The sequence below is a fragment of the Dromaius novaehollandiae genome, chromosome 24 (assembly GCF_036370855.1).
Source record: "Dromaius novaehollandiae isolate bDroNov1 chromosome 24, bDroNov1.hap1, whole genome shotgun sequence".
NCBI classification, from domain to species: Eukaryota; Metazoa; Chordata; class Aves; order Casuariiformes; family Dromaiidae; genus Dromaius; species Dromaius novaehollandiae.
In genome coordinates, this window is record NC_088121.1 from 671,829 (window position 1) to 688,294 (window position 16,466).

Here is a 16,466-nt window from a genome sequence, read left to right on the forward strand (position 1 = left end):
AGACTCCGACGTGCTCATCCCTATCTGCCTGCACGGAGCGGTGAATCAAGCGAACCAAGAGAGAAGCGAGGAGAGGTCGAAATGCCCAAAGTACAACAGAGATTTCTGTGATTGATCCAACCTTTCCGGCCCCGAATCTATGCTGGAATTAAATTTCAAATCTTGACCTCAGTCTCCTTTAGCTTCTTCCTGTCAGTGTCTTTTCTTCAGTCTTTCCACACATAAATTACTACTACTTAAAATGTCAGTTCCTTTGTATGCTGATCCACTGAGGAATTAAATATTAATTTCTTTTCAATACTTGCAGGGACTCTCCTGATTGTGATACTCCCCTAAAGCTACTTAATGCCTAGATTTATGTAGAAATTGTTCAATTTAATATTTTTTTACTTTCCAGAACATACACTTCGATAAAAGAGAAGTTACTTGCTTCAGCGCAGGGCTACATCAGTAAAAGGTGACAGACAGGGACGTTTAAGAGGTCGGGCAGCCTAATGGCACAGGTCTCCGAGGAGCAGAGCAGAAAGCGTTCGCCTAACGACGTGCATCTGCCACGTAGGCAACGGCCAGTCTTATAGGCAAGTTTTGCGGCAGAGGTTTCGGTACAGCAGTTAATTAAATCACGCTGTGCAAACCCTAAACAAAAACAATACACAATTTCTATTATGTTGACTTTTTTTTTTTGGCTTGTCATAATAAAACATTGTTATTGGATGTAAAAATTATAGAACAAAGTTATAACTCTCTGGTGTAATATAATGCAATCCATTTAATACTATTTTAAAACCAAAAACCTCATTAAAACAGACGGAATGTAAGAATGACAAATTACCTGAAAGAAAGCTTGCATATGAAATGTATTCCACAAACTCGAATCGTTTGTGCCCCCGCATTTGCTAACAGAGCAGATGTCAAAAAGCAGCGCAAATCCTAAAGCCACTTTTGGGAGCGTACGCTACTAATCACTGAGACTGAGAAAGATTAATTTGGCGTGAAACAGCTGTAATGACGGGCCTACGGGGGTGACGCAGGAAGCTCAGCTTAGCCCAAAGTTCAAAAAAAAGCCAATAAAAGTTTCAGAGTGACAGAAGTAGATGTGTGGAACGAACACAGAAGGCGAGGAGAGCTGTAACACGATGTTTGCAGCAGAATAAATGGATATGAAATAGCTGTGCATAAACTCAGGCTGGAAATCAGAAAAAACCACTCAGAGTGGAAAGTTCTTCCTTATGAGACCACCGAGCACGAGACACCCGGCTGGTTTTAGCCCGGAGACTAACAAACTGGTGAAAGGGCTGCCTGTACTAACGGCTGGCAACAGCAAGAGGCTAGACCCGGTAATCCACGAGATCCCTTCCAATTCCACGTTTTTCTGTGCCTCTTAGTGTAACGCAAAATAAGTGAAAGTGAAGTAAGTGGAAGTACTTGCTCTAACAGGCCACATATCTGCACATTTGGAAGCAGCACAGCATCTTGGGAAGATGTTTGACTTTTTCTGGTGATTCCACACTTAAGTGTGGTTAAGGCCAATATTTGTGTATCCGCCTGGAATTCGGTGCAGGAACGGCTGAGCGATACGAGGAACACTTCTGCCGTCACGGTTGGCAACAACGCAGGCGGAGCGTTATCCGAAATACCCAGAGATTAACGGGTTAAATTCTGCCTGCAATTAAACACTACCAATTATTCTGTGCGTTTTGCCCAGGTAACTGGGCGCAGCTTCAGCTCCCCAGCGATGCACACATTCCATTAACTGCAGAAATCAATAGCCTACACAAATATATACCCTCGTGACTTCACTACTCATGGGCTGAAATTAGAGTCTCTCTCAATGACATAGCTAAATGCTACAACTGCACGCTTTAACACGCTTTTACAATTTTGGCCCAAAGTTGGGAATAAAATGCAAGAAATACAGTTCTTAAGAACTAGGCTAGGTAAAGCCTTTGTAGCTGAACTTTTGTTACCAGAAAACGTAATTCCCGCTTAACAAAATGAAAAGAAAAATTTTAATAAGTGTACTTTCTACCCAGACCTGTGCAGACCTTACAAACATCAGTAATGGTCAGTGTGATCAGAGATTGTTTTCCTCGCACGAAATTTAACAAGGAATAGTTCTGCCAAACAAGCACATATTTTTGAACAGTCTTATTCTGGAAATACTGTGAGAGTCAGTCAGTCTCTGAGTTTCTCCAAATTGCCAAGTAACAGCAGTAGAGCAAGGGTCTGTATCAAGGCATGCTTTGAAATACAGCCCAATCTGCATCTAAATTCAACAGACACTTTACTTCTGCACACTGTAAGACCAATACTTAACAGATACAATTATAGCAATTACTACCAGTAACTACCCAGCATTTTGTTAGACTAAGTCATGTACATGCGACGCGTTCTTGCTTACACAGAAAGAAAGACGGGGGATACTGGAAACGCTTAGCACACCCACCCTTGAGATGTTCAGTCGCCTTGTGAAGTACCTGTTATAAAAAAAAGCATGTATTCTACCAAAAGATACTTTTCCACGCTTCAGTGTCTTCAACGATATAGTTGTGCAACTTCATGACAAGGAAAAAGCAGGAGCACAATGAAAAGGTAAAGCTATATTCAAATTTTGCTCAGATCTGTAATAAAGAACATGTGTATCCCCCCCGCCCTTGGAGGGAAAGAAGCAGGAATTCAGCAAATAAGGATTATTCTGAAAGCGCCACCGACGATTCCAGGTTCGGAGAGATTTGGGGAGGCATCGCCGTTCAGCCCACCCAGCGTTCAGGAGCGGCCCCTTCGCTCTCCTACCTCCACTCCTTGGACTTTCAGCTTCATGTGATCCTCTCTGGTGGTTTTCCCATCTTTCCTCTTTTTCCAGCAATATCCATCTTTCCTGTATTTCACCTTCTTCCTATTGTACAGGATCATAGAACCATTCTGCGGTCTGAAAACAAGAAACAGTTTTGAATTACATAAAGAAAAAAGCACTCTACAGGAATTACTGAAGCAAGGCACTGAGGACCAGTAAAAGTTTCTACAGAAAAGCAATAGACCGTATTTGGCATATATATATATATATTTTAATCTTTCATTGCTGCTCACTGGATTAACTGTATTTTACAGTCTGCAAAAATTTACTTTTGAATTTTGTACCCTGAAAATGATGAAAATGAAGTATTATGCTCGGGCTGAGCTACACATGGAAAATTAGAAGGAAAGAAATGCTTGGCAAAAACAAACGCTTATTATTTTACTATAGACAATCTCTCCCTCTTTTTAACGCATCAGTCAGGATTAGGCAGCAACTAAGCTTATTGCAGCACCAGAACAAGTACGTTGGCTTAAAAGCACAATAAACAAAAAGCATTAGTTTGCACAGCGGTTTCGCTACTCAGACGAATGGTACAACGCGGGATAACTTTCTCTTTTTTGATTATCACCTTTTGACTTCAAGGCACTTGAAAACGTTTTCCACTTAGGAACCGCACTGGCGCTTTACAATATCAACGGAGAAGCACCGACATTTGTCCAAGGCAAAGACAGGCGCTAACGTCGTTTTGGTGCACTAAGATATTTCACAGAAATGTTTTGCCATACGCTAAGCCAATACACAAAAGGGGCATTTCTGCTGTAATATTAAAAAAAATATCACTAAAAAGACAGCATGCATCACCCGTAGACAGCGGTGCTGTAGATACTGCAGAAATTCGCAGTGGTACGTTAGGCTCAGTAATTTGGCTTTAGAGCACCGAGAACAAAGAACAACAACATTAGCAGCAGCAGCAATAAGCAACTTCCGCGGGAAAGCTTTGGCCGGAGACATCTGCTAAAGCAAAACTCCTGAACTTGGGTAAACAGAACAGATCAGCAGAAAGAAGCCTCTAAGAAGAGAGCGCGAGGGGGAAAATCCCACGAACGACACGCTGCGCAGCACTTTCCGTAAGGCTCAGCTTTTCACGCTCCATCAGCTGGCACCTGGCTTTTCGGAGGGAGCAGAGTCCTCCGGAACGGCCGGGCCCTGCTGCCCCGTCCCACGGCGGCCTGGGAGGTCCAGCCCCGCTCCCAGCCACGGCGAGCAAGCTCTTCAAATAAACAAGCCAAAGGAAGGGCTTGGCGTTCATACAACACTAGTTTGCGGTTTCAAAGCCGTGCCAAAAGGTCTAACAAAATGAATCAGTGCCTGGACCAGCTAGAAGAGCATCCTCCCTCCCGCCAGCGTTTCAAATGCTGCCAGTGCCCAGGGCAATCCCGTCCGAAGGGAAGGGATCTCCGCTCTCAACAAGCTACCAGCAACATGCTCCATCTGAAGACAGCTGACTTCACCCAGTGTTTATTGCATGCTAACGAGCCGGTAATATTGTAAATGCTGCTAATTACAGAGTAACTAACACCTGTGTTGGATTAAGGGCACAAAGTTGCCCTTTTACTGAGGAAAACAGGCTACCAACAGCTTTCTACCACCGCAGGCAGCTGAAATTACCTAGATGAGCCAATGCCATCACCCCAGCTCCCTCCCCGAGGCTGCAAAGCACACGACCGGGGTAATTTTGGGGCGCGTGGGTAAAACGCTCCTTCCCTGCCGCTCCGGGCCCCGGGGAGCGCGGGGGCACGCGGACCCGGCGACTCCGCAACGACGACACGCGCACGCTTCCCGCCCTCTTATTTCTGCGACAAAAAAGGGCCCAGTAACAGGTCACCGGAAAACACAGCCAAGATTTGTACCAAATAAAGCAAAACCTCCGGCTCTGAAGCAGCTGCCAATTTCGATAGCAGTATACCAAGTTAGTTTAGTGTCTGCAGAAAGCACCTGCTTTTTAGGTAGCTCCATAAAACGAGCGGCATTTTTCACCCGAGACGCTTCCGGAGCTTCTGCGGCTCAACTCGCGCTGGGGCTTCGCAGGGGAAGGGAAGAAGCCGCCGTGCACCCGAGCACGAGCGACGCGGGGCCGCGGCTGCGCCCGACCGCTCTGGCCGGGCTTCACGCAGCCGACGCGGCTCGTCCGCACGCCGGCGGCTCCGGAAAGCCCTCGTTTCTCCTTGCGTTCAATTCCACCTGGAACCGCAGCAATAATCAGTACCAGAACATTAACGGCAATTTGGTTTATTTGATTAGCTACTAGATTGCAGCTACACAGCCCTCTTTTCATTAACACAAGACTAAATCGAAAATAATAAAACAGTATTTTAATATTATTGCACAACTGAAAGAAAACAACCAGGATAATCTAAAACAGAGAAGTCTCTTTCCACTTGGACATGCAGCATCTTTCCAAAGACACCCAAAGAACTAAATGGGAGAGAGTCTCGTTAAATAGAAGAAACACACTTTCCGCTTACACAATATTAAATAGAATTCATGATTATTCTGATATATCTTCAATTTCTATATGCACACTGAGCCAATTAAAGTGCTATTTCTCCGCTGGCCACGCGGATACTATATATGACCTCGCCACTACCCGAAATCCACCCAGCGGTTGAAATGATTTATTAACAACCTATTATTGCAGTTCAATACACAGTTAAACAATTTAATTACTCGAGTCCTACAAAACCTAACTATTTCTGTGTCGTCTCTCCGATGACTCCGACGCAGATTAAAGTACATTCTAGAAAACGGAACGCCACTTGTTCTAGCTATACGAAATACAAGATGTTTCTCAACATCCTCTCCGATACTTCCGTATTATTTCCGCTGCTGTCAAATACACGAACTGACTTTCAGCGACAACCACTTGTCCCGCGGCCGAGCTGGGGACACGAGGACCCAGCGGTTCCCAAACAGCCCTGAAAGCGCAGGGTCCCCGGCCCGACCGTCCTTCCACGCCGGCAGCCCGGCGTTAACGAAGGCTGACAAACGAGCCGTCTACGTGCTCGAAACCCGCGCAAGAGAAGCGGCCGGAGGGGAGCCCCAGCGCACCGTCCCCGGTCCCACCGCGCGGAGCTCGCGGGACGTCCCGCTTGCCCGGAGACCCAACGGGGCAGAGCGCGCGAGGAATGAAGCTTAGGCTGCAACTTTGAATTTCCTTTCCTTCTACGAGTCTGTGGCATTTAAAAGCTGCCTGGTATTTATTTCGGTTTCTTGTTTGTGGCCTGGGGGAAGGAGGAAAAGGACGACAAGAATAATTACAGCGCAGGAAGCCTTTTGTCTTTCGTCCTGATGAGACTCGAGATGCCTCCTCTTTCCTTCAGTGATTTACCATCGCGGCTCAAGTACATTGGCACTGCAGCGTAAGAGCTCGTTTTGCCCAAATCCTGTCCCTGCTACAGCTCCGGGAAAGGCACGAGATTCCATTTTCAGACTTATTTTCGGGAAGCGCGGTCACCTGACGCTGTTGCTGGATCTCGGGACCCGAGTGGCACCGTGTCACACCCAACGCTGCCAGCGAGCTCCTCCTCGTCTCCCAAGATGTCCAAAGTGGGAGATTCTCTAAGTTAAACCCATTTTCTCAGGTTTCAAATCCCTCTACTGGCAAGGTACCATTTTTGCAGGTTGACAGATCCACATCTTGGACCAAAGCGCAAAGTAACCAGGGTTTCATTAGGTTATTTTATAAGCTTGTCCCTCCCTTGCTTTGCTAGATGGCACGTATGAAAACAAACTTGTGCAAAACAAAACAAAACAGAAGAAACAGAAGCCAAGGTTATTTTTCTGGCAGGTGACTTAAACCAAAGTTAACCAAATTTAGCTGTTCACGTTTACTTCTAGCCCCAAGGCAAGAAAGGGAGGGGTGTCAAGTTTTCTCTTTGGTTTTAAATCAAGACTGTTACTTAACAGTAAGACTCCAAACCACCTGCTGCGAACATGAGATAGGCACAGCGAGAGTAAACTGAACACAGGTTATGGTAAAGACATTTTGGTCAACAGACATTTCATATCTGCCTCTCCACTGGGCTCATAAATTAAAGTCCCTTCGGCCTAAATGACCAAGACGTTCCCCTAATCGCATTACTGCAATATTAATGAGCTTGTTTAATGCAACTAGTTCCCTCTAAACTGTCACATAAAGATTTGGTAAATGTCAGACACATCATTTAATGGAAAACTATGTTTTACTGTCTGGGGAGCTCAGGTTGCGGGAAGGGTTGTAAACAGCGCAAAGCCAACAGCAACTTCTGGGACAACAGCATAAGAACAGCCAGAACCCTTCCTCTACGTCTGTGCCTCCAAAACTCATCCTTTACTATTCCATCCTAATTATTTCAATATCCTGGAAGATGGATATTGAAAACAGCTAACTTCTTTACAGCAAAGATAAAATTAGGTTTGAAGCTTTCCACAGGGCACTGCCAAAGCCAACAGGCACCAGCAACCCCAGAGCTTTCCAGCAGCCCAGCAAATGCACCCAAACAGCATCACACAGCGAGACGAACACTGTCCCACTCAGCTTGAGTTCAAACCTTTTGCTAAAACAGTTCAAATGTGTTATCCTACTATTCGCTTTCTACATGAGTGCAAACAAGTGTCAGTCTTGAAATTAGTGATGCAGGGAGAAAAATCAGCAAGAAACACAAACCATTACATTCCAGCTCAACCACCCCGAGTATTGCACTACTTCTCTTCATTTCCGACTTTCAGACGTATTCACAGCTGCCAAGGTAGCCGGCAGCTCCCCGCAGGACCCGGTGGGCGCTTGCCAGCGACACCAGTCGATGCCCCTGCAAACCCTTCCTCGCTCTCGGCGGCGAAGACTGCTGCAATACAAGCAGAGAGCCGAGGCGGGAGGTGGTGGTGGTTCGAGAAAGGATCGCTGTTGTAAGAAGTGTTGTCAGACTGAAGGAAAATTAATGCCACAAAACAGTCTCCTGAAGTTAATTAAACTGAAAAGAGAAGACTAAGAGTAGTCCCAGATCCTCACGGGAAATCAGGTATCTCTTTGAACGCGCTGAGAAAAATAGTGTGTTCAACACAGCGTGTTTTAAAGTAACACTGGGATGTATGTGATGACATCTGAACAGTGATGCCATCCTATAATTCCCTCATCTGATGCTTAGATGATGCTTTCAAGTAAAGAGACTATTTAAAGTCATCAAGTTGCTTTATTTAGCTGGAAATCATGTTTGGTCCACTCCCAACCATATCTGACAACATTGGAGTCTTCTGAAGCTCAGCTGGCAGCAAAGACCCATCACCAATGTCACTTTTGCTTCCCACTTCTTCATCTGGAGAAGGAACAGTGTCATTCATATAAGCCAGCCGCTCGAAAGAAAACCAGCTACCTTCTGCACGGACATGAGACTCCGCTGCCTTTGAAGCCAAACTCTCCCTTCTTCCCATCTCCCAGAAAAGATGCAAGAGCTACGAAGGCAGGAAAGGAAACCTAAGCCGAAAAGCTAGCTGATTTTGTGAATGGAGAGAAGCACCAGGAGCAAGTGCTCTCAGATGCCCTCTGTTCAAACGAAAGCCTTGTCACGTAGCGGTCCAGGGAAGACGCGTTTTTATCTTGTAGAGCTCCGCTCCATCTGGTGCTATCAAACGTTCCAGATGATGGATTTCCAGTAAACCATCCATTAATTTCTTTTTCTGTACTGTGAGCGGCTTTTAAAGCCCTGGCATTGCTGCGCTTATTTGCAGGGCAAGGAGAGAGGCACAGCGACTGTCGATTGTGATCGCTTCTGACTGATATCAAGATTTTAGCAATACTGCATTTCTTATTTCTTGTTTCTAGCGGAAAAAAAATCTGATGACAGAAGTTATTTCTCCCCTGAGAAATGCAGTTCTGTAAGTCTTCGTTTACCTTGGTATTTTCCCCTCACTGTACGATGGCTTGTCGGAAGATTAAAGTCCAAATCAAAAACTGAAAGAGAATCCTCTAGCAGCAGCAGACAAGGGTTTCTCAAACCCGCATTTCAGAGCAAACCTTGGCTGGCCAAGCTCATCTCCGGCAACTCTGCGTTGTTTTAGGAGGCTGCAAAGACTAACCGGTCTGCACGGTCACCTGAAGGGAAGGCACAACCACAGAGGGCAACGCGCTGCTTCAGCGGTGCCTCTGAAGGACGCGGGCTTGGACCTTCCCCTGCCCCTCTGGAGGGACCGCGGCGGCCCCAAACGCCCAGCTGCAGCGCGACAAACAGCAAAAAGCCTCCTATGGCGATGCTTTGGGCGCATCCCGAGGGCACTCGAGCAACGCGACCGGCTTCGCGGTCACTCATCGCCTGGAAGCCGGAGCTTCCCGTCACAGCAGAGCAGAGGCAGGCGCATCCAGATCCGCCTCTCGGCACCGCGCCGCGCGAGCCCGCCCTGCCCACGGCACTCGCGCCATTTCCCTGCCGAGGACCGATCTTCTTTGGTACGTCAACAAACCTCCCACCGAACCGTCTCTGCGGAAAACAGCTTTTTAAAGGCATGGCTCTTTCATACAGCCCAAAATGCTTAGAGTTATGCGTACACAGACTAATGCTTTCCGGCTTCAGGGAACCTACCTATCAGTTGCATCACTGACAGGTTACAGAAAGACTTGTTGTTTTAATAAACATTCTTCCTCCCAAAGAAGGGCTTGTCTTTTACCCTAAGGCAGCAACTCACATTCACCTTGGAAGAAAAGAAATTCTAGTTTACATTCAGCCTTTACCAGCGGGACCACAAGCAGAAGAAAAGCCCGTTACAATAACTGGGTGCAGACGTCCGGATTTCACGGTTTCTCCGGAGCAGCCCGCAGTGCCATCTGGCCCGGAAAGCCCATCGCACGAACCCCTGAAGACGCGGCTGTCTGTCCGTAAAGTTGAGGTTATTAGTGCGTCAGCTGAAGGGATTCTGAATCGTATTTGTTTGCACCTTACCTGATCCATTGAACTCCACACACAAAATTAAAACTTCAGAAGATAGTCGTCTAATCCCTGTAGGAAGTGATAGAAACCACCCCAAAAATATAAATACATGTTTTTTGTATTTTTTTCCATCTTCAGCTTTAAATATAATTTGTATTTAAGATGAAAGTGAATTTGATATCTGCAATATTTAAGTCTAAAATAACAGACTTAGCAATTTTATCTGGAGTTGCAGCTAACGCAGTGAGTAATCCCATCAAGGGGACATTAATTGGAATCCAGATGCTCCTTTTCCTAGCAGCAGCAGGCCATAACACTTAATCCTCACCTCCTCTTTCCAGCATGTAGCCCCACCATTAATGAATGGCATTAGTTCTATTGACCAAGTATGAGAGTAATTACCTATCGCTCCAACAAAACATGACCAAACAAGCGCGTATCAGTACGAAGGGAGCTTTCGTACCATAGCGCAGGACTGTTTACGTGCTACCAAATAAAGTGTTTTCTGCAAGGTTAGAATAAATTTTGAAAACTGAAATACAAGCTACAAAGCTCTACAAAAGCACTGGGCAGTGTGTGTGTGTGCTGGGACACCTACTGACAAACACTCTGCAACCAGTCACCTGTGGGTTTTTGGGTATTTTTTTCATTTTTCTTTTTTTCCTTTCTTTTTTTTCTTTTCTTTTCTTTTTTTTCTTTTTTTTTTTTTTTAACGCATACTCAGGGTGCCAGGGCTATAACACTGCTGAAATCTCAGTCTTCAGATACTTGTGTTTTTGCAGTTTATCATTATAGAGATTAAACGCAAGTAACATCATCTGCTTTACTGGCTTATAAAGCAATAAAGTATGTCCTAAATAGTCTTTCCAGCAGTTATGTCTCTGCGGAAAGCATTTCCACCTAGGAACGACACTGATGGATACTGCTTCTTCATTACGGCCCGTTTTCATGAACGCTCTGGAAATGCCTGGGCATCTTTGCTCTCTGTACTTGTTCTTGACATAACTAATAAGGAAAATAGGGAACAATAATAATAACAGGACTAATAATAGTAATAGAACTAATGATAGGATTTGACTTTCCAGTAAACAGCTACTCTGCTGCCGCCTATGCTCAGCAGTGTCCTGTTTTGCTGCCAAAGACCGAATTCCACAAAAGATTCACACAGCATCTTTGTATATCATCGTTACTCAGTCTGATTAATTCCACCCCTAGCAATTCTCCTATTATTAAATCTGAGAGGAAAAAGAGAAAAAAAGAAAAGGAAAACTCTGTTTAGCCAATACTGACGCTTCTCATGAGGATGTGCTACTTCTGACACCAGCGATGAGCATCTTCCTCTGCTCTCCCTACCGTAGATTCTGGAGGTCTCATCGCCGTGCTCCCGCCGCAGCACCGTTGGACGTCTCCCTTATCTAACGGGATTTACGCCTTAGGGCCCCACACAAGCGGAACCAGCAGTCTTGCGAAAGCATCCACAGTCCAATTCTGAGCCATAGTACTTTCTTTTTGCAGGAAACTGCTGCTATGTGCCATTACGACTTTGAATGACCCAAAATATTGAATAGTAAAAGTTTACCAGCAGGTAGAAACAGAAAAGTCAGGCAGCTCCACTGCAAAAACCTGTATTAGCAAAACCACAAAACATTCTAGACCACTTTGCGACTTGTTCTTATGCCTCCATTTAACCGATACGCTTCTCAACTCAAATATCTGCATCTCGAGACCATAAACGTATCTACAAAAAGAAAGCAAACATCTACTGAAGTGTGACATTACAGCAGTTGCAAGAGTTTCTAGGGAGTTCATAAGTTAAGGATTACTTTAAATCATTTTGGTACGCTAAGTAGACTGATGTAGTTGTATAAACATATGCCACATTGATTTGGGAACACGTCTATGCTTTCCAAACCGGCTCTTCAGTAAGCAACCTCCTTCGGGGCCCTTTACGTTGGGGAAGGGATTTTGGATGCGAGTCCGAACCATCGTTGGCTGCAAGTACGGACGCTGACTTCCCACGTACGTGCCAACCCCACCGGACGTTGCCTTGGGTGCAGTTCTAGAACACGCAGGTGATACAGTTCTATCGGTCCCATTTACCTTGAATATGATTCTCTAAACTTTTACTGTTGGGATAACATAACAGGAAAGTTATTTGACAACAAAAACAAAACCACCCACAGGCTAGGACTAAACTATCTTTACCCTTTCTTTCTTACTCTCATCTAGACCAAAAATAAAAAGACAAAGCCCCACTGAGACTCTAAAGCTGGCAAAACACTTTCCAAGATCAGCTTATCATAAAGCAGAGAGTTTTGAAGCAAATTCAGTCAGCGGATGGCTTTTCAGGATCTCTGAGGCTCAAGAGACTTGGAACTTTTCTGAAATGTCACTTAAATGTTTAGATATCTAAATGTCACTTGAAAGTTTACCAATTAAATCACACCAGGTATTTTTCTGTTGAGAATGGAAAGCCAGCTATAACTATATATGCTGTTTTCCTAATATGACAGACAAGACGACAAGCGCATAGTTTGGGGGAGAAAACGGAAGAAAAATCCTATTTAGTTGATTAATTCCCAGTTAAACTTCCCTACTCGCTAAAACCATCAGCTCAAGGCTACCAAAATTTTCTGCAATTCTGTTCAAGAGGGATCTCATTTTCTCAAAAATACTGTATTCCAGGCAGAGTTGCAAAGATGCTGTCAATGGCCATGTCCTTCAATCCCACGATACATTTTTGTCTCTGCACAGAGGTTAGGGGGGACCGATTCCAAAGCAAATCCACAGGAAAAATTTCCATAGGAGTTAGCAGGCTGTTGTTTTGGCCCAGAATACAGACTCTTTGCAAGGAAATATTGTGCTTAAAGGTCACTGGACGCACACATCGAAAATAGGGATAATTATTCAGCACGGAGACTGGAACAGATGCAGCGAGACACAGTCTTGCTACGTCATACTCGGGGCTTGGTGGATCCAGCTGCGGATTAGGAAAAGCTCAGAAGGGAGGGGGAGAGAGGGGCTTTTTGTCACACCGAGAAAGTGCCAAGAGAAAAGAAAAAGGCATCTAGTTTTCCCTTAGCTACTGGAGTGGAGCTTGGCTCCTGACTTGAGACGTTATAAAATCACTAAGTATTTGAAAATTGAATGATAACTTGTTAATTATAAATTTTAATTGAGAACCGCTCCAAAATGAAATTACGGTTTGACAGTCAATGAACTTCCAACGCTGCAGCCAACAAAACGGCCGGCAGAAAGGTGATTACGGGCCTCCACTCCCTCCACGCATCTGCAGGACCTCAGACGTTCGGCTGTGATGAGACCGGACAGCGAAACGCGGGGGCCGGGGCGCTGGTCTCGCTGTCGTCTGAAGGACGGGCAACGCGGAGGCTTCCTGACCGGGCAACCCCGGAATGCGGCTGCAGAAAGGGGCACGTGCCTACAACCTGTTTTTAAGTAGCTCAGAGCCGCAGCCACACTCCAGCCTTCCGCACCCCGCCAGAAAGCCCTTTCCCTGCCTACAGCCACCTGCTTCTCTAAACACCCGCGCCGGGCTGTCGCAGCAAGCCGCAAGCCTGGCGAGGCCCCGCGACCGGCTCTGCGACGCAGGCGGGTGCCTGAGGGTCAGTCCGTGCAGCAGAGCTGCTCCGCCGTCTCACACGTAGCGATGCTACGCGGGATTACAGCGTGTCACAGGAGAAGCATCCTTCCCCCGCCGCCACCCTTGTAACGCAACCCTGCGCAGCCGGTCCCTGCGGGCGCTCGCGCTGCGCTCGTTCAGCCGACTCCCTCCGGTTCGTCGGCGCCGATCCCGCGGGGATGCGAGCGGGCAACGGACCCTGCCAGCTCCCGCATCCGAGTCCTCGTTACTGCAGCTCGCGTTAGGAGAAAGGTGCAGCCCAGGGAGACGGGCTGGAGCAGCCTGGACCGCCAGCAGCCGCCAGCCCGGGCAGCGGGACGTCACCCGAGCATCATCGCTGCTGCCCATCGCCTGCGAGAGCCAGATGCACGTGCAAGCGCTGCACGGACCAGGCCGGGCTGGTCCCCTTTCCCGCCTGCCTCCGGTGTTCGGTCGCGGCTGGCATCTCCCTCCTCCCGCCAGCGCCTGCTTTCCCATGCAACGCTCGGGAAGCTGCAAGGAAGCAGCAAACTGAAGGAGGATGGAAACGTTCATTCCAGGGAGCTTTTCCCACTGCAATCCATGCAAGGTGAGACTAGCTATGAGACGGGACGTACGGGAGGCAGCAGGGTGGATTTCAGGAAAGACATTTCAAGTACAGCCATTTGTGCAGTCCCTGTCTTTGAAGCCTTACAAACAGGCGTGTTCTCTACCAGCTTTTAGAGAAAACGCCAATCCCCAAAAATAGATCCAAAAGAGCAGTACGAACCCAGGGCACCCCAAAACAGCGCAGAAGCATGCTGGTGATGAGCACGGAGCGGCTGCAGAGAGCAGGGACGAGCACCGCGTGCCAGGCACCAAGCAGCACAGCACAGGCAGCTGTCGCAAAAACCACCGACGCGTTTGACCCGACTGTCTGGAAGAGGAGAACGTCGCCACTGAGGTGACATCTCCTTGGCTGGGGACGACACGGCTCCTCTGCTGCCAGGCCGGCAGCGCGGCGTGCACCTCCCGCTCGACGCCTCGGACCCGTCCGGGCTGGTTCGACCGCGATCCCACAAAAGGGCCTCTGGCTCCCCGCCGGCCCTGGAGCCAAGTTTCCGTTCTGGTGCCGGGAGGGTCGAGGGGTTTCTCCCTGCTTTTTTGGCACGCCTGCAAGCGGTGAGGAGGGAGGGAGGGAGGGAGGGGGAGGAGAAGGAAGCTTCCCCGAGCCCTGGGGAACGCTCCTGCAGAGCAGGTTTACACGGCGGCTAAGCCCCAGTCTGGGAGCGATGTCAAAATGCAAATGCAGAAAGCCACCGACACAGTCCCCTGATTAGCAAAGCAAAACACTGCGGAAAACGTGCGCGGCAGCGAGGGGAGGGCTGCTGGAGACAACGCGCTGCTCATCAGCCGGCGCAGGCTCGCCTTCCACGCGGCCAGAAACGTTTCACGCGATACGGCAACGTAAAATAATGCTGATTTACTCGTGAACTCATTTGATTGCTGATTAATAGTAATTACGTACACAAATCTGAATTAAGCTGCAAGCCGGAGGTGCTCGAAGCGCCACATAAGCCAGGCCGAAGGGGTCGGCCGTCCTCAGTCCTGGGCCGCGACCGTCGGCTGTTGGCAGGGCCGAAGCTCGGGATCGAGTCCCCTGACCTCCACGTGCAGCCGAGAGCGGCTGTGGAAAGCTACGACGAGGCCAGCTGCCCCGGTGCAGCCGCCCGGGAAGCCATCCCACCCCCAGGACCTGCCGCAGTCGCATCCCTGCACGCGTTTGGGCCGTAACGAGGCCCTGCTCGCCACGCCGCCTTGCCGGCCCCTCCGTCTTCCAGCTTAGCCTCAAGAAGATTATTTATTTATTTATATCAACCTCGCTCCACCAATTAATGATGACGAGGCAATTAACTAGAATGCCAGACAGGAAAAAAAAACAACCACATAATGCTTTCTTCAGAGGAAACCTATTATGCGATCCCAATCAGTCTTCATTAACGCAAAGCATTCCAGTAAAAGGTAGTAATCTAGTTATGGTCTGTGAAACATGCAGACCCATCAAGTAATTTTTCAGAATTAAGAGTAAAGTGTTTTTAGTAAATAGAAGGGAAACATTTTTGCATTTTTCTTCCAAACCTTTGCAGAATTCAAGAGCTACGTGATGTAACACCCCGGTACCAAACTTATATACGTTACAAAAGATGCGTCGAGTTACTCATTATAACCAAAGCTAAACACCACTCCACTTCCTATAAGTAAATAAATAATTCTTACTTCCCCACATTGCTTGATTTCTGGATCAGGCAAAGAGGAAGACGGTATCTATTCTCTCCATCCATCATCCAGGTTTGGATTCTGGACGAGCACCTAAAGCCGTCTGGACATGCCACCGCGCGCACGGCATCTCCGACTTGTTCTCATGTATTTTAAATCTGAAATAGCCTCTCTCTCCTCCCCGTTCTCACGCTATGGAGTCACAGGGCAAAGCGTCTGCTTCCAACGGTACGTCGCAGCGTGAAATAAAGGCGAGCTCACGATCAGGATATTCACCCGCATTTGGTGTTGTCCCAGTATTGAGACATTCAGAACATCCGCAGCACAAAGACACAAACACCATGAAAAATGGGTCTCAAGTGTCTAAGTGCAGCGGTCAAAACCCACCCTGAATCATTCTGGTGCTACCATCTAGGTAACTTTTCAGATATTCTGTTCCAGAACCACATTCTAACAGTGATTTAAAATAACGCTGATCCTCTTCAACAGGTTTCCCTCACGCAGAACGTACGAACACCACGACGACGTTGCGTTATTACGGGGGGGCCTGACCAGCCGTCCCAACGAGACGCCCCGTTCCCAGGCTCCCTACTTGAAGAACCAGGCACACGACTCCTGCACAGGAAAAGTAAGAAAATACTTCTTTTTCCAACATTTTCTGCGCTCCAGAATTAGTATGTTCTAAACGTTTTAATGGTACTAGTCTAATTTTTAGATTTTATATATTAAAAAATCTAATTATTACTACAGCTACAAAAACTGAGACAAGTTCACATGAATCCACAAAACAACCAGTTTCACATGGAAACATGTTTTCAATTAAGCCCTTTACCCTCCT

The 16,466-nt window shown here is 47.2% G+C and overlaps 1 protein-coding gene across 9 annotated transcripts in view; it reads right to left on the reverse strand.

Annotated features, from left to right (window-relative positions):
* The window catches only part of CAMTA1 (calmodulin binding transcription activator 1), a 435,941-nt gene that overhangs the window by 270,995 nt on the left and 148,480 nt on the right, over positions 1–16,466 (reverse strand). For all 9 annotated transcript variants that reach the window (XM_064525335.1, XM_064525333.1, XM_064525334.1 and 6 more), the window contains one exon: positions 2,794–2,929. In XM_064525335.1, the coding sequence (XP_064381405.1) occupies positions 2,794–2,929 (136 nt within the window). The remainder of the gene's footprint in view (positions 1–2,793; positions 2,930–16,466) is intronic.